Consider the following 18,853-nt stretch of genomic DNA (forward strand, 5'->3'; position numbering starts at 1 on the left):
AAAGAGCTGTCAGGTGCGTCCTCTGTTCCTAAGGACCCTTGTTTGGATATGGCCCAGTGCAATGCTTTAGCCAATTTCTTTCTTGAGAAAATTGATAGGATTTATGATATTTTTAACTCTATGCCCGCAGTTTCCACTCACTCTGTTCAAGTCCTGGGCAACCCTTCCCCTATTCCCACCCTTTGTTCTGAGCCCGTGACTCCCCTACTCCAAGCGTGGGATCCCATTTCTCCCGTGCTTCTAAAAAAATATCTTCAAGACATCAAATCTGGTTCCCCCCTGGACCCTATGCCCCCTCAAGTTCTGAGTTCACTGGACCCAGCCTCACTCCATATTATTTTGGATGTCTTGAACGCCTCACTAACAGAAGCTATTGTTCCAAACGAATGGAAGCATGCAATGGTGGTCCCATTACTAAAAAAGGCTAACGCAGATCCCAACAACCTATCTAATTTTCGCCCCATTTCGTTGCTTTCATGTTTTTCCAAGATTTTGGAGAAACATGTTAATTCCCTGCTTAATTCTTATGTTGAAACTTCCAATTTTCTACATGGCTCTCAATCCGGGTTCAGGGCTGGTTTTTCTACGGAAACCACTCTTCTTGGTGTGTCAGAGACCATCAGACGTCAGGTGGACAATGGGGAGACGGTGGCACTCATCTTGCTTGATTTGAGTGCCGCATTCGACACCGTCTCCCATTCCATTCTGTTGTCCACCTTGAAGGCTCTTGGCGTCGGTGGTTCCGCCCTGGCCTGGATTGCTAATTTTCTTTCTGATCGCACTTTTCAAGTTTTCTCTTCCACATCTGTTTCATCCATACTCTCTTCCACTCACGGTGTCCCCCAAGGTTCTATCCTTAGTCCCCTTTTTTTCAATCTGTATGTGAGACCTCTTGCTTTTTTGGCGGAACAGGCTGGTCTCACAATTTATTCCTATGCTGATGACACTCAAGTCATCTACTCACTCTCTACTAATAAAAAACTCCCCTCCTCCTCTCTTCAAATAGGGCTGAAACAAATATCAGATTGGATGTTGATGCACAAATTAAAACTAAACGGGGACAAAACAGAACTGCTCCTGTTTGGCTCAGACACCTCGCTCTGGGGCCCACAACATTGGCCACCAGAGATGGGCCCTTTACCTACTCCCACTGTGTCAGCTCGGAACCTAGGGGTTATCTTCGATAACCAACTATCATTTAAACAACACGTGGTGAAAGTATCCGCCACCTGTACCACCATCATCAGGTGGCTGAGGAAAATCACGTGGATGCTGCCGGCCGACACCCTGAGAACTGTAGTCCAGGCTCTTGTCACCTCACGCCTGGACTATGGGAACATCCTACTCTTGGGTGCCTGCAAGGAAGTGACCAGGAAGTTTCAGGTGGTACAGAATATGGCAGTCCGCCTTATCTGTCACCTCCCTACTAGATCCTCGGTCACACAGCATATGCGTAAACTGCACTGGTTATGCATCGAGAGTAGAGTTAAATTCAAAGCACTTTGCTATATGCATAAGATTATGACAGGAAGAGCCCCTCACTACCTTTCTGCTTTGGTTCAGCAATACATTCCCCCTCGTACACTTAGGTCTTCTACTCAGAACAAATTCAGGACTCCCCGTGTTAACAGAGCCAAAATGGGAGGACGTTCGTTTGCCCTGTTGGCACCCTCTCTATGGAATTCCCTACCTCAATCTTTGCGCTCTGAACTGTGCTTTCTGAAATTCCGTAAAGGAATTAAAACTTGGCTTTTTGATATTTAATTTTCTAGTTTGATATTTCCTCGCACTCCTTATACTGCTCAGCCTGTTTTAGCGCCGGGAAACCTCCGGGTAGCTGCGCGCTCAATAAATGTAATTATAAATAAATAAATAAAATAAATGGTCAAACTGTAAATAAGGAATGTTTGCCTGAAGCATAATATTTGGTATAAAAGGGATGACCAGCTTTGTAAAGTTGAGCAGTCTCCTGAGAACATACACTGTGTTGTACTTCTAGGATACCTGTTACTGGTTGCAGCCAATAAATCTGATCGTTGACGTCACCAAGAAGTCTCTGCGTTTCTGTAGTCTGAGACAGGAGAATCCGGAGTCTTTGGGTGTGTCCCCTGGCACCGCTGGGTTCTAAATAACCCGGTACTTCATTTGGCGCCCAACGTAGGGCGATTTCAGTGGTACCGGTCCAAGCCAGAGGTTCGTGAGGAGCTTCGTGTGAAAATTCTGGAGGAAGGCCAACCACTTCATCGACCACTGCATGTCGTCGTGGTCCGAAAGTTTTTGCTGCGAGGTTCCCCGCTTTCCAACGGCTACGAAGGACCGCTGCCCTGACTATCGCCCTGTCTTGGACCCTTTGGCGATTTGTAGAGCGAGACGATAGACGAGTCTTCTGGTGACGCCATCGATACCTCAGTTAAGTATGAGTGGAGCGTCTCCCAGTCCTTAGTTTTTGGGTATCCCCTTGGGATCTTTGATTTGGAACTTGCAAGTACCAAAGCCGAGGGACTCGTGTATTCACGAGACTATCGTTTTGATATTCCCTTGAAGTTTGAAGCTAGACTAGAGAGCGAAGATGCCTGGTCTTAGCAGACTTGGAAATTTGTTTTGTTGTGGTCGAAGTAGGGTTTCCCGATTGGAGGACTCGTGTCTTGTTCCTCCAATTGGAACTCAAACCTATGAACTGTATGTGAAGCATGGCGTGGGCCCCATCGCATATAACGAAGTATGGATTCGTTACACGAAAAAGGACGGTGTCCTAAAGTGGCCCCAATATGGTAGCTACGACACCGAGATTTTAGATAATCTAGAAGTTAGACTCTTCAAGAAGAAATCCCGGCCGGCGATGTTTGACTCTTTCCGCCTATGGCGAAAGGAAGCCCAACAGAAAGAAATTAAATTAGCAAAGAGAAATAAAAGAGAAAACAGTATCTCGATAATGCTAGCTGCTATACAGTTTAAAGATAACGAAGAAGAACAAGCGAGTGAGCAGTTGCACAGGCAAGGTAAAATGGCAATTGATAAATGCTATCCAGTTCTGCCGCTTCTTCAGCAAGATGCAGCAAAGGAACTTGAGAAAGACCCTTTAATGTCACATTTATTGAGTTCGCCACCCCCTTATGCGCAGAGTGCTACAGCACCTCCGCAACCCTTAGTTGTGCAACCTACGGTTGTTGTGCCTCAAATTCTTCCACAGCCGCCAGCTGCTCTTCAGTTGGCTCCTACTGCTATGGCGCAGCCTCCTCAAGGGCCGCCAACTTTGCTACCTGCTTCGCCTTCACTTCCTACGACTTTGCCTACTGTATCGACTACCATTCCCGATATTCCTTCTGATACTGCCTCTGCATCTGCTTTGCCTCACTCTGTTTTTCCTCCTGTTCTTTTATCAACTTCTCCTTCTGTTCGACAGAGAATGACTGATACTGTTGCTAGTCTTCTATCTCCTTTCTTTGGGGCAGCGAGTATGACCCCTGTCTCAACGCGCACACAGTTGCGTAGTCATGTACCAGACTCTAGAGAGCGGGAAACATTGGATTATTTGGCACATAAATGGGTTACTGATCCCACAAGATATGTGCTAGAGTCTGTTATGGATGTTTTTCGTCAATGGGAAGCACCAAAGCAGAGATATGTTTTTGACAAAATGTGTGCTTTTCTTTCTGAAGAATTGGAGGATAATGGTTTGGAACCCAATGCACCTGAGTTGTGCCGTGTACGGTTCGAGTTTGCGAAAGGAACGATTGTGTGTTCCGATGTTGAAAAAGCAGTTGCGACATTATTGTCGTTTAGGAGTGAGGGTATTTCTCGGTCGTTGTTTGAACATGATCCCTCTGTTAGGAGAAAGGCGCGACAATATCCAATGAGAGAAGTTCCCCCAGTTTGGAAAGAAGGGGATCTAGCCGCTAATCCACCTGTTCAGCCTCACTTTCAGCGTGTTTGGGTACATGTTCCATGGAAACGTGCTGAGGTCTTGGCTCTTAAGCAGACTTTACCTGACCCTCGTAAAAATCCTGCAGGGTATTATAAGGAACTATCTCAGACTGCAGACTCATGTGTTATGAATCTAGCTGATATAGACATGTTGTTTGGAAATGTGGTTCCACAGCCTTTATGGGGTTTGATTCGTCACACAGATCATGCGCAAGAATTAGGCGACACTTGGGCTAATATTAGTGCTGCGAATGACAGACAAGTGGGTGGTGCTAAACCTGAGCCTTTAGTAGCAGAACTCCCTGGTAAGATCGTTACTTATATGAAGACTTTAATGCCTGCGATGCGTGTAAATTGGGATAAATTGTCTGCATGTAAGCAGAAGAAAGAGGAAACCGTGTCTGACTTCTTCACCAGGTTTGAAGAGACGTTTATCGACCACAGTGGTCAAGACATGAGTACGGAAGGTGGTCAACGGTTGTTCGTTGACAAGTTTGTGCACAATTTGCTTCCCGAGTTGTGTAAGAAATTGAAAGATTCAGAGAGTTCTTGGGCCGTTTCCTCTTCAGCACAGATATTGGCTACTGCACAATACTACGAAAATAGGAATAAGGATGAGAGGGACAGAGCAGACAAGAAAACTAAAGAGTTAAAAACGAAGGTTCTTTTACAGCAAGCGTATCCACCCCGTAGTCGTCACCATGACTATCAGCAACCTCAGCAGTTTCAGCGCAATTCGCAAAGGTTCGAGTTTTCTCAGCAACGTTTTCCTGTAGGCCCTAATCAGTGTGCATATTGCAAAGAAGAGGGTCATTTTAAAAGTAGCTGCCCTGTTTTGTTACAACGTGTGAATGGTGTTTCTAGCGCAAGAGGTCGGGGTGCTCCACAAGCTCCTAGAGGTAGAGGACGTGGAGGTTTTCCCCAGAACACACATCCCTTTCCTCCACAGAATTCAATGAATAATTTTGATCAGCAGAATACCGTGTCTGGCAGAACGACTCAGTACTATGCTGATGACTACTATGCAAAAGGTGAGAATATGGAAGGTGATGATTGCTAGGACAGCCATAGACAAAGAGAGGGAGTTGTTTCAGTTCCAGTAGATCAGAGTGGACTTTATGTTGAGGTGATTACATCAGGTGTGTCAGAGCCTTTTCTGTTGGATACTGGTGCTACAAAGAGTTATATTATGCACTCTAAACTCCCTGGCGCACCTTTGTCTGGCGAGACGAATGTTTCAGTAGGTTTTTCTGGCGCCACGGTTAGGAACCCGATTTCTAGTCCTATGTCTCTTTCTGTTGGACCTTGTGAATTCGAAGCACCCCTTATTCTGACGACAGGTTGTGGTGAGAACTTGTTAGGATTGGATCTATTGAAAAGATTGTATGCGACATTGTATTGTTCTCCTTCGGGAGTAAAACTCACATTGGGCAAGAAAGTGGTCTCCCCGATGTATTTGTCTAAGGATAAACTTCCGACAGAATTGTCATCTCTTCCTGATATTCTGTGGGCTACTGGTCCTAATGATGTGGGTCTTTTGGAGATTCCGCCATATGTTGTGACATTGAAAGCGAATGTTAAAATGCCACGTATTCCCCAATACAAGATCTCTAGTGAAGGTGAAAAGGCGTTGCTAGCGATCATTCATGACCTAATTGAGAAAGGTGTAATTGAAGAAACAAGAGGTAACGTTTGCAATAGCCCTGTTCTGCCTGTTCTAAAACGAACTGACCCTTCTCAGCCACCTGTTTACAGGTTTGTGATTGATCTTAGGGAGGTGAATAAGATAGTTGTACCACAATTTCCTGTTGTTCCTGATATCACTGCCTTACTGACCATGATTCCAGCTTCAGCCACGTGGTTTTCGGTGATTGATTTGAAGAATGCTTTCTTCAGCATCCCGATTGCCGAGGAGAGTAGGGATATTTTCGGCTTCTGTTTAGGAGGTCGAAGCTTCCGGTTTAAGAGAGCTCCTCAAGGCTATTGTGAGAGTCCATCAATATATAGTGAGGCTTTGAAAACACAGCTTGATACGATTGTTTTACCTGATGGTGCTGCTCTGATTCAGTACGTCGACGATTTGTTAGTAGCTGCAGATACCGAGGAGATTTGTAAAGAAGCCACCTTGTCGTTGTTACGTCATTTGTCTGATTTACATCATAAAGTGTCTCTCTCGAAATTACAGTATTGTCGACAAGAAGTGACCTACTTAGGTCATTCCTTATCGAAGGAGGAAAGAAGATTGATCCCAGAACGAATTCAAGCAATTGCAAAGTTGAGTGTGCTAGTTACAGAAAGAGAAGTGCGTGCGTTCTTGGGTATCACGTCATATTGCAGACAATAGATACCGAACTTTTTCCTGCTAGCCAAACCTTTGGTGGCATTGACCTGTAAAGATACGCCAAATCCCCTTCCGTGGTCTGATGATTGTCAGAAAAGTTTTTCAGAATTACGTGATGCATTGTGTTCGGCTCCTGTGTTGGGTACCCCCGACTACAGTAAGCCCTTTACACTGTATGTCCATGAGAAAGAAGGATGTGCGTTGTCAGTGTTGACACAGTCTTTTGGGGACAAGCAGCGTCCATGTGCGTATTTCTCGTCGACTTTGGATCCGGTAGCTAGAGCGTTGCCGAGTTGTTTCAGAGCCACTGCGGCAGCAGCTGTTTCTATTCGGCAGTCTGCTGGTTTGGTAATGAATAATACATTGATTGTAATGGTTCCACATGCAGTGGACACTTTGCTAAACAGGACCAAGACACAGCACTTAACTAGTGCTCGATTGTCAGGTTATGAGTGGACACTTTTAGCGAGTCATGTGCACATAAAAAGATGCAGCACGTTGAATCCAGCTACGTTGTTGCCGATTGTAGCGGAGACAGATGTTCCTGAATAGCAGGATTGCCTTCTTAGGACAGAAGAAGAAACGAAAGGGAGAGTAGATCTTAGGGACACTCCTCTGGTGAAGTGTGATGGTACCTTATAAGTGGATGGTTCGTGCTTCAAGCTTCCGAATGGTGATACGACTGCGGCATGTGCTGTTACGACTTTGCATACGATTGTTGAAGCTGCACATATCCCACATAATTCAGCTCAAGCAGCAGAATTGATTGCACTTACGAGAGTGTGTGTATTATCGAAAGGAATGAAAGTGAACATATATACTGACAGCCAGTATGCGTTTGGTGTGGCTCATAGTTTTGGACGATTGTGGAAAGAGCGTGGGTTTCTGACTTCGCATGGAACCAAGATACAGCATGGTCAGTTGGTGAATGAGCTTCTTGAGTCACTTACCTTGCCATTGCAAGTTGCGATTGTGAAATGTAGTGCACACAAGAAGGTTACTGACGACGTTGGTCGCGGTAATGCGTTTGCTGATGAAGTGGCGAAAGCAAAAGCAAGAGATGTGATGAGTCGAATGTATGTGGCAGGCCCTGCAAGATGGATTGGTGACATTGGAATGTGTGAAGATACGATAGAGAGTGTGAAGTCTATTCAAGCTGAAGCTACAGAGAAAGAGTTGAGTGAGTGGAGAGAGAGCACGGGTAAATTGGATGCGAATGGCTGTTGGGTTGAGTTGTCAGAGCATCAGCGATGGTTGTTACACGATGCGTACGTACTTGCAGTGGTTACAATGGCGCATGGAATGGCTCATATCAGTATGAAAGGGATTTGTAAGTTGTTGGCTCCAGTATGGCAAAATGCTGGAATTCCTAAGTGTGCAGAGAATGTGGTCAAGAATTGTATGGTTTGTCTGAAATACAACCCTGGCAGGGGAACTCCAACTCCAGCTGGTCATTTTGCCCCTCCAACGTATCCGTTCGAGGTTTTGCAGCTAGATTTCATCCACATGGAGAGGTGCAACAACTTAAAATACGTACTCGTTGTTGTTTGTGCCTTTTCGAGATGGGTAGAAGCATATCCCCTGAAAGATAACACTGCCATGTCCACAGCTAAAGCCCTTGTCAAAGAATTCTTCCCCAGATTTGGTTTGCAGAGAATGGTCTGGAGTGATAATGGGAGTGAATTTGTGGGTCAAGTGATGAAGAGAGTATGTGAAGGGCTAGGAATCCGGCAGAAGTTCCATGCTGCAAATCACCCCCAATCAGCTGGATTAGTAGAGTGCTATAATGGCACGCTAAAACTGAAACTGGCCAAGATACAAGCAAGCTCTGGTCTTAAATGGCCTGATGCTTTGCCATTAGCACTTTTATCAACTAGGATGACTGTGCATTCACGAGTGGGACTTAGTCCCTATGAAATCATCTTTGGTCGCCCGGCAAACATATGGGGAGTGCCGAGGCCGACGAAATTCAGCGAGATTGAACACCCTGTACTGCTCGATTACTTGCATAATTTGACGGCTAAATTGCGTGTTTTACACCAACAGGTTCACTATACTTTGCCTCAGGCTTCTGAAGATCCAGGACATGTCATCGATCCTGGTTCGTGGGTGTTAATCAGAAACTTCCAGCGGACAAAGAACGATCAGCCCCGCTGGATCGGTCCCTATTTGGTGCTTTTGTCCACGAGATCTGCAGTGCGAGTGCAAGGAAAAAAGAACTGGATCCACGGCGTACACTGCAAGAGGGTCCCTTTGCCTCTGCCGTACGACCGGTGGGTCCAGGAGGGTATTGCAGATTCTGAAACTGAGACTGTGCCTCGTTTTCTGCCTTTCAGCGATGCACGTTTAATAGGGACAAATTCTGAGCGTGAAAACGACGATCTCCTGCAAAAAGCCGTGCCATCTTCAGTTCGATTGGACACTACTGAGCCCGACCTGTTGTTTCGTGATGAGACATTACCAGGGAAAGGCAGTTATAATCTGAGGCCGAGAACTATGGACAAATAAACAAATTCTTTTTCTTTGCTATTTTTGAAAGTGCAGCTCTCTCATCTGGGAAACTATTTTGATTTTTGTTTTTCGAACCACCATCCGGGTTCAGCTGTAGGGTCGCGGGCGACAAGTCTTTGGAGTGCAAGCTGAAGACACAAGGTCGACGGTTCTGGTTGGTCCTTGGGAGTTCCCTGGACTGACAGGCGCATTCCTTAGCACGGAACACCCTACCTCCGCGAGCAGCAACGTTAGAGGATGGAGTTTTTCGAGATGGAGAGACCTGCCAAAAAGATTAACTTTAAGGCCAAAATGTGTATAACGATGACCAGAAAACGTTTTTTGATATTATGCATTTCCATGATGCTTAGTGTAATGATGTTTTTAATAGGATATGTTTTATTCTCTTTTCGAGTGACGTTTGCACCCACTACACAGCCCATACCTCCTTCTACTGTTTCCTCACATTCTTTTCACCCTCTACCTGAACATGAGTCTGTTAGAAGATTAGAGTTCGTCAATAACTTCTTCGTTCAACTTTTGCACCAACACCAATTAGTAGTGAACACGACTAACTTTTGGGTGTGTGGTCTCATGCCTCATACTACTGATAAAGGTATCCCTTATCTGATCCTGCCATTCAGTCATAATGGTTCTGTGTGGGCATACAGAACGATGTTCATCTATGCTCGTGAAGTCCACCCCCTACGTTCTGTAAAAGATAATCCAAAGAACAGTGCTCTAGTTAAGGGTATAGTAAATATGATTGGAGGAGTTACTTCCTATGAGACTACCCCGAGAGATGAGACACTAGCATATATTGGATGGAACGTAACCGGATATGGAGTTAGTCTGAGTGAGAACCAGCAAGCAAAAAGATCCTCCCCGATTTGGGTTGTACCCCATCAGGGTCATCTATGTCTGCAAGGTAATGGCAAAAATCCCAGAGCTCAGCTAGGGAAGAGTATCTGCAATGAGACGTATGTCTTTGCGTCCCAGACTTCCCCTTCGTTCTTAGCAGCTAAAGGTACCTATTTCATCTGCTATGATAGAGCATACACGTGGTTGCCCCCTGATTTCTCTGGCACATATTTTGTCTTGTTCCTGTTGCCTCCCACCTACACAGCCGTGGCAGATTACCACAAGACAAGGGTAGTTCGAGGTGTCTTCACTGAGGAAGATACTGCAGGACAAGAATTAGGAGATTTTTTGAAGGGTTTTCTGCCGTTTTGGGGACCTATGGTTAACAGCAGGAACATACGACAATTGACGAGGGTGGTCAAGTCCACCGTAGTTGCAACTGCCGGTACCCTTAGTAACTTGACTGCTGAGCTCCAGTCGGATCGTCTTATGACACTCCAGAACAGAGTTGCATTAGATGTCATACTTGCAGACCGAGGTGGGGTATGTAAAGTGATCCAATCAAGTTGCTGTGTTTTCATTCCAGATAATGCCCCGACAGTGTACCAGGCCATTTCCAAACTGCATAAAATCTCCGACTCTATACATGTGGATAAAGGAGATTGGTCGTTGATGGGGTGGCTCTGGGAACTGATATCCGCCTGGGGATGGAAGAGTCTGATGGTCATTGGGATGATCTTAGCCATTCTGTTTCTGTTCTGTCTGTGCGTACAGTGTGCTCCTACTATATGTGGCCTCTGTGCTACATCATGTGTAAGGAAACCTAAATCGAGGGACGAGCTAAGTAATAGGATGATGCTACAGCAACATCTCAATGATTTCATGAATATAGACCTAGACTCAGATTAGCGTGAGTGTAGGTTATTGCCTATGTAAGGGAAAAAGGAGGGTCTGTGGTACTCTAATTCTGCACCCGTGTCATAGGAATCGCCGGATCATGACAAGTGTAAGGTGTGCGAGTATTTTTCGTCATATTTGAGCGGCGAGATCACCAGGAAATCAGGGATTCCGTTCTGAACCCTCGGGTTCCATTTTGTATACGGCAGCCATTTTGTGGTTGCCCTCACATAGGCCGATGACAGTGGCCGAACGAGTCCTAGGAACACGTACACTCTCTGTTGACTTCTGTGTGACCTGGGCAAGCTAACTCCACTGCCCGAAGCCAAACCTGTTCGGCCAGTTCCTTTGCTAGTGGCCGATCGAGATTAGGAATCAAGCCACAACATGCCATAAACCCTGTATTGCACACAACTATGTCTAATCTTACTCACACCTGTCTCTGTTCCTTTCTTTATGGCCTGCTTTATGATGAGGAGGTGCCCAATTTTATTAGGGGTTTCGTCCGATATCTGATGAAAAGTGTTGGGCCTTGCCGGGTAATTGATTGTGGGCTGGACAAACTGAAATATGGGCTTGTCATCATGATTCTGCTTTTTCTTTGTCGTGAAAATATGTGAATGGTCAAACTGTAAATTAGGAATGTTTGCCTGAAGCATAATATTTGGTATAAAAGGGATGACCAGCTTTGTAAAGTTGAGCAGTCTCCTGAGAACATACACCGTGTTGTACTTCTAGGATAGCTGTTACTGGTTGCAGCCAATAAATCTGATCTTTGACGTCACCAAGAAGTCTCTGCATTTCTGTAGTCTGAGACAGGAGAATCCGGAGTCTTTGGGTGTGTCCCCTGGCACCGCTGGGTTCTAAATAACCCGGTACCTCAGCGCTCCCTGAAGGCTTTGTTTTATTTGTTAGAACATTCTGCCCTCTAGTGGCATAATGTTCTAATAGCCTTATAGCCCTTCGTAGCAGGGCTATACCAGCTATTAAAGTCCCTCGCCTTCGGTTCAGGCCTTTAACGCTGCAGCGGGCCTTTAATAGCCGGTATAGCCCGCTAAAGTGGGCTATAAGGCAATAGTAAATACTACTTACTTTCTAGTTGCCACCTCTCCTCCTTACTTCAGGCTCCAAGAGTTGTATTTGTATTAGACCAGTTTCCCATAACCGAGGTGTCAAACAGGGGCCTGTTGATGGGATTAGGGTAGGACCAGACGTCAACTCCATGATACCCAGTAGCGGCCGATGTGTAGATTGAGTGGAGGGCCAGAGAAAGGGCACTGGCATGGCATAAAATTTAATTTTAATAAACCACTTAACTGCCTCACCGCATCATACCCCTCTTTTCACAGGCACAGGTTCCCAGAGTTCACTGCGGTTAATCTTGAGGCTGCTTTCATGATGTTGGAAGCATCGTCAGGATTTGCCTGAGCACCGATAATTTATGCTCCCAGTTAGACTGGGAGCATGTGCCTGCTCTCTTCAACCTGGCAACACAGCTCGGGTTGGGGAGAGATGCATTGCACATGATGGTTTGGCCGGCCTTAGACGGCCAGCAAGACTGTCATGCGGACTGAATACCAGTGCAAAACACTCCTCCTCCAGCCGGTCATCACCCTGGCTCCGCCCCATGCCTCGGCTCCCAAAGAAAAAAAAACGATAATAAACAAGGGTTTATTATTGTTTCATTTTTCTTTTTTTTTTTAGCTGCTGGCAGGGGGGTGACGGTCCTCCGACATAGCGGAGGAGCCGCCACTGCATCGGGCGAAAAAGGTGGTGATGTCACTTCCACTGTCCTCTGAAGAGTTATAAATCGAGAATGACCCCATTAATTAACATTATAATAAAGAGCCTGTGTTACAAACCACTTCGAGGACCGAGACATTAAATGAATAGTTATATAAAACACAGAGAAAAGTTCTCTTAATCGAAAATCAGCGATATTCTTCGTGACTTGTGTCACGGGCATCAATCGCTCTCATAGAGCAACACAGAATTCCACCACAAACAAAAACCATCATAGTAGGCACAATGTCTCAACCTATTAGCTCATTCGGGGTCCAGTCTGACATTGGGGATCAGGACTATGGGGCCACGCGTGCACCGGACGTTAAAGCAGCTTCCTTTAAGATGAGGGTAAGTCGAGTTGAACGGGCTTGAGATGGCCTCAAGGAAAAATATCAGCAAAAGTTTGAGAAAAAGGTGACAAAACATAAAAGAACAAGGAAAGAAAACTTACACTGAGGGTCTTTTTGTAGTAGGTGATCCTGGCTCGGAAAGGTTGGGGCGTGTTCCGGAAATTTCTGACACAGGCTCCAAGAACTTGGGACGCTCCATCGCTATTGGAAAGAACAGAATCAGCATGTGAGGAGTCAAGTGTGTGTAACCCTGTGATATTGTAAGTGTGTATGTGAGTCTGGATGCATCTGTAGGGATGCCTCTGTGTATTTGATTTTGCATGCCTGTGTAGGTGTATATGAATACTGGTGTGTATGTTGGATTCCCTAAAAGAGAATGTGCCTCCTGTGTGCATTAGTGTGGGTGAGGTGCCAAGGTGTTGGGCCCAGTGTTCCGTTTCATAGAGCTGCTTGGCAGCAGAAGGATGAGGCATCCTTCTAGACTCCAGCTTACTCCTGCTTTCGGTCGCTGTTGTGTACAGCTTTACCCCTCTAGTGCGGTCACTACACAAGCAACAGAATTTCCTTGTTAAAGTTCTATGGAGCGTGGAGGACAGTGGCACAAACTCTCAGCAGATTTCTTGTCTAGAATCCCTTTGCAAAGTAAAGAAGATTTGAGAGCAGAATGCATTGAGTATTACAATGCATGGGCACATGTGCAAGGTATTCCGGCTATAGAGAGAGAAATTTGGGTGAAAGAGTATGATGAAGATGACATACTGCAACATGTTTTGGTGTACATTGTTAATAGATGGCCTACAGAAGGAACAATTACATCTGAAATAAGAAGTTAATGGGAGATTAGGAATGAATTGATTTAGGAAGATGGAGAGGGGATTGAGTAGTTCCTCCATCTAATTTAAGAAAAAACATTACTAAGCAGAGTCATGAATTTCGCAGAGGTATTGTCAAAACCAAGTAGAGTTAAGAAAGGATTTTGGTGGCCAAGTATGGACTTATTCATATAAAGAATAGATAGAAATTGTATACGTTGTGCTAATTGTGATAAGTATCACAACATTTTGAGACCTAATATGTGTGACCCATTTATTCCTAAACAACTGTGAAATACTGTAGCTGTGGATATTATGTGACCTATTAAAGAGCAACAAAGGTATATTATTGCTCTTATTGATATTCTTTTAAGATGGCCCGAAGTGCAGGTAGTGAAGAAAGTGGACACACACACTTTTTTGTGTTTCCCAGACAAGGTATTCACTCGAGAAGGTTTACCTGTCACTATTATCACCGACAAATGTGTACAATTTGTACACAATAAAGCTAAGGATTATTTTAAGAGGGTGGAAGTTAAACATTGTACCACATCTCTTTCTAATCCTAGCGGAAATGGTATGATCGAAAGATTTACCATTGTGCTTAATGGGGCTATTCAAATGGCAGTGGGTGATAAAGAAGATTGGGAACTACAAATTCAAAAAACTGTATGGTTGTAGAGAATCACTGCAAATGAAATAACTACATTTTCTCCATTTGAAATGACGAGGGGCCATCTTCCAAGGGCCACATGTGATCCAGGGTGGATGAATCATTCTACTTCTTGTAAAATAAATCTGGAAATGATTAAGAAAACCATAGAGAATAATCAGCCTGATTCATCAAGGGGCCGTTTTGCGAGCCCCTAATAGCGATTCATAGCGAATCGCTATTAAGGACTTGCAAAACGGTATTCATGTAGGAATTGCTAAATAAATAGCGATTCCTACATATTCCTTATTTGCGAGTAGCAATTTGCTACTCGCAAATAAGGAATAACTCCCCATTCATTCCTATGGGCCAAAAGGCCTATAGGAATGAATGGGGAGTATCCCTTATTTGCGAGTAGCAATTTGCTACTCGCAAATAAGATAGCGATTTAAAGGGTGCCAGGGGTGTCCAAAGGACACCCTGTAGCACCCCTTAAATGCACATTTGAACAGGTGTTGCGCACACACATGTCCAAAGGACATGTGTGTGTGTAACATGCAAAAGAAAAAAATGCACTTAAGTGCTTTTTACACTATTTTCGCAATTTACCACCAAGTCAGACTTGGTGGTAAATTGCGACCAAATATTGCAATTTCGCAATTTCTAATTGGTTGATGAATTGCATTTAAGGAATCTCTATTAGAGATTCCTTAAATCCAATTGCTCGCAAATATGCGAATTCTTAAATAGCGATTTTTGCATTTGGGATGATGAATCCCAAATGCAAAAATTGCACTCGCAAAAGGCAAGATTCTGAGAATCTTGCCCTTTGCGAGTGCAATTTAGCTTGATGAATCAGGCTGATGGATACTAAATTCAAGTTATGGTATGATAAAAAGAAAGGAACATTGGTTGATGGATCAAGCATTAAAGTTGGTATATTAGTCATAGTTAAAAAAACGTGGAAAGGTAAAAAAGGTGCGAGTCAATTTACAGATTCTGTTGAAGTGCCTCAAGTATTAAATAATACCTGGGGGTTCAATGATGGAAAAGTGTCATAATTCAAAAGAATTGCTATTTTGAAGGGTGAAAATCACATATATAGGAAAGAAAGTAAAGATGGAGTTTGTAAGAATTTTGATGAAAAGTTGTGGGAAGAATTGGAAACTCTTGGAAGTAGAGAAAATAGGATTATTCCTGAAAGAATTGATAGGGATGCAAACGTGGAAGGAGAATTACAGACTTCTGATGATCAGTCGGTCAGAGATGGAGGAAAGAGTGAGCAGTTACTTGTGGAGGGAAAAGGGTTCCGAAGGAATCCTGGCTGGATGTCTGTTAATGTAAGTGAGGGAGATGTCTAAATATTGTTTTATTGTTTTTTGCATTTGTTTTTTTTTCACCTATGTGTTTATATTATATTCTTATTTAGCATGTTTTATTAGAACATATACTGTGGTTCTTAATTCATGATATTGTTTAATATATATTATCCTTTTTTAGGTTCTTTTATTTGAATATCAATTAACGGTTGTTGTTTCATTCGATTGTCTTTTGCAATTAATTTCTTCACTCCTTATGGCCTTTCAGATTGTAACAGGAGGGGATGTGTTTTGCATAGCTTTAAGCCTCTAGCGCTGTCACTACCCCAGCTATGGAATTTCCTTGCTAAAGGTCTGTGGAGCGTGGAGGACAGTTGCAGAGGACTTGAAGGACGAAGGGGGAGTGCACTGTTCGTGGTGTTCATTTTTCGATAATAAAGACTCAGTTTTGAGTATTTACTTGACAGCCGCGCGTGCCTTCATGAGAGATTTCTGACTTTTGTTTTGGGGTGTTTACATTCGGAGAGTGGCGTGTCTGTGTACATGCTGTGTGTGCTTTCACTCAGTGGAACATTCTAGAGCCAGCCAGAACTGCAGGATGACTGTGACGTCATCAGTGTCAGCCTTGTGACGCACAGTTTACAAGACTGAAGGGGCTGCATGGCAGGCTGCTGCTTCCTGAGAAGCGTTTAGGTGAAGAGGTCCCAGGGCAAAGTTTTTGTTTGAGATTGAGAAACCATGATAGTTCATGAGAAGGGTCCCAGGTATCCACATTGAGAGCAGAATGGAGTAAGCCGCCAAATATGGAGACATGTGACAATACTATACATACTTAGGAAAGAGTGGAAGAGGTGTGAAAACGTTGTACACGTGGAGGACAAAAAAGTGTGGAAAGATTGGAAAACAATGTGCCCTCTCACGGCACAATATGGGATGTGAAAACACTGCACACAGGCAGAGCACAGGATACAGAGGGGTGTGAATACGGCACAGGCGCAGGGCTGCAGTATATGAGGAGACGGGAAGACCATGCAGGGACTGCGTGCTGTTGAAAAGTGAGAACAGGGCACACGTGAAGGGCAGAATAGCGGGAGGTCAAAGCATTACACCCATTCGAGGCACCTGAAAATGGGCAGGTGTGAAAGCAATGCTCAGGAGCAAGATTGCAACACACAGAGAGACGTGAAACCGGTGCCTCATACAGATAGAATCATAAAGGAATGGAAGATGGGGAAATACTCCACAGTAGAAGAGTTGTGCCTACAGCACAATTCAGTCACAGAATATTGAGAGAGGTGAAAACACCGCACATATGCAGGGCAAAATACGAGAAGACGAGACAACATATGCAAAGATTGGAGAATACGAGGGGATGCGAGAAACGGAACATTTGCTTTTGCGTAATTACAAAAAAAAATCAAAAAAATGCTTAAGTGGCACCTGGTACTGTGTTAAAGCACGATGGGCCACATGTATCAATATTTGTAATAGCGATTACCTAATTGCAATTTTCTGTGAAGCGGCATTAGATAATTGCTATTACAAATGTATGAAACTCCAAGAGTTTCATATAGCAATTCGTAAGGGGTCGCAAATCGAGCTGCCTCATTAATATTAATGAGGTAGGTTGCAATTTGCAACCCCCTACGAATCCCTAAAACCACGGGGATGGTGGCCTGCTGGGGTCAGCAGACCACCATGTCCGTGACTGTTTTTAAATAATGCACTTTTTTTTTAGATGCAGCCCGTTTTTCTTAAAGAAAACGGATGCATTTAGAAAAAAAATGGACCACTGCCTGCTCTTAAAAATTATTTTTGCATACATTCACAAAGGGGACGGTTCTCATTTGCAAATGGGTTACCACCTCCTTGAAGTAGGTGGTAAAATGCAAATGATTTGCGACCGCATTTCGGTCACAAAACATTCCTACATGCCAATGCGATTCAGTATTAGGAAGGGACGCCCTAAACACACCCCTTTACCTAATAGTGAATCGCTAACCCATTTTGCGATTCAGTAATAGGTTACCGAATCGCAAAATAGGGTTTGGTACATTAGGAAAGCCTTTTTTCTGGTCCTAAGAGTCCAAATTCTGCGAATCAGGCCATTTGCAACCTTAAAAAAGGTACAAATATGTGGCACGAAATGCATCCTTGTGTCCACTTTGGATGCTAGGATCCATTTTGCTCTAAAGCCGGTGCACAAAATAACACATACATCAGCTATTGAATACAGAGAGATGTGAAATCACTCTGCAGAAGCGGAAATGCAATGTAAATGTCCTGAGACTGTTTTTGCACATGTTAAACATGGTGATCTCACTCCCAAACCAGCCGCCTCACATGAGCATGCCCTCATCTTGCGCACTCCGCATTCGTCGCCCTGACACAGGTGAAGACGCTGTCAAATGAGAAATACTCCGTGAACTGGAGACCCTTTAATGGAGCAGTTTACAGCCCTGGGCTGTGCTCTGACCTCAGCCCGTTTCGGCTTGACCCCAAGGCTCATGAGGACGTCAGTCTGACCTCAAGGACTGATGACAACTGTGCAAGTGAAAGCTCTCTGAGAGAAAGACCGCCCCCTCTGTCATGGATACTCACTAATGTGATGTTATAAGCAGTGCTTAATTTGTGCTAGTAGTGGCCGGTGCCTGCAATCGGCAGTCCTGGTGGGTCTTTTTGGGGACCGACCGTTCCAGGTTTTTTTCGCACCGTCATTTATTGAGCACTGCAGCTGTTTAAGGGAGGTCTGGAGCCCGTCACACACTTGTCTGGACCGGGATGGACCTGTTCGCCCTTCCGTCATCGCCAGCGCGTGCTGAAGCCTGACCCGCTCACACCTGAGCGAGCGCACCTCTCTTTACATTCACCTGGTGGGGGAGGGGTCCAGTGTTCTTCTAGGGTGAACCATGAGCGCGCTCAAAACAAAGTCTCTGCCTGGGCCATGCAGGGGGGGGGGGGGTAGACATGGACAGAATGGGCAGCTGCCCAGAGTCCCACCACAGCGCATGAGCTGTGTGCATCAACCATACAAGTCCTGTGGGGGTCGCGAGGCCTAGGCGAGGGCTTCTCAGCACTGGTCCATGGCTGCAAGGCAGGCTCAGGTGAGGGAGCCCTGTCAAGGACGCAGCTACCAACAGTGGAGCAGATGTGGTGGCATCAGGGTTCAGGGGGCGTCGGGTACCAAAGCACCTATATTTTGTCTGTATTTGAATCTCCTGCCAATGGACAGGATGGGGGAATGAGGTTCTGTAATTCTTGAGTCTGACTCCATTTTGTTCTGTGCCACCATTTTGTGTTGCCCTCACGTAGGCCTGTAAAGGTAACCTGGCGAACGAAGTGGCCTGGACTTCTTAGTTCATGTATACATTAACTAGGTTTCTTTTTGACTCTGAAATGAACTGTAAGAAACTGACCTCTTC

At 44.7% G+C, this 18,853-nt stretch overlaps 1 protein-coding gene across 1 annotated transcript in view; it reads right to left on the bottom strand.

Annotated features, from left to right (window-relative positions):
- The window catches only part of LMAN1L (lectin, mannose binding 1 like), a 362,659-nt gene that overhangs the window by 187,044 nt on the left and 156,762 nt on the right, over positions 1 to 18,853 (bottom strand). The window contains exon 5 of the mRNA XM_078685130.1: positions 12,750 to 12,849. Coding sequence (XP_078541256.1) covers positions 12,750 to 12,849 — 100 coding nt within the window. The remainder of the gene's footprint in view (positions 1 to 12,749; positions 12,850 to 18,853) is intronic.

The sequence above is a fragment of the Lissotriton helveticus genome, chromosome 3_2 (genome assembly GCF_964261635.1).
Source record: "Lissotriton helveticus chromosome 3_2, aLisHel1.1, whole genome shotgun sequence".
Taxonomy (NCBI): Eukaryota; Metazoa; Chordata; class Amphibia; order Caudata; family Salamandridae; genus Lissotriton; species Lissotriton helveticus.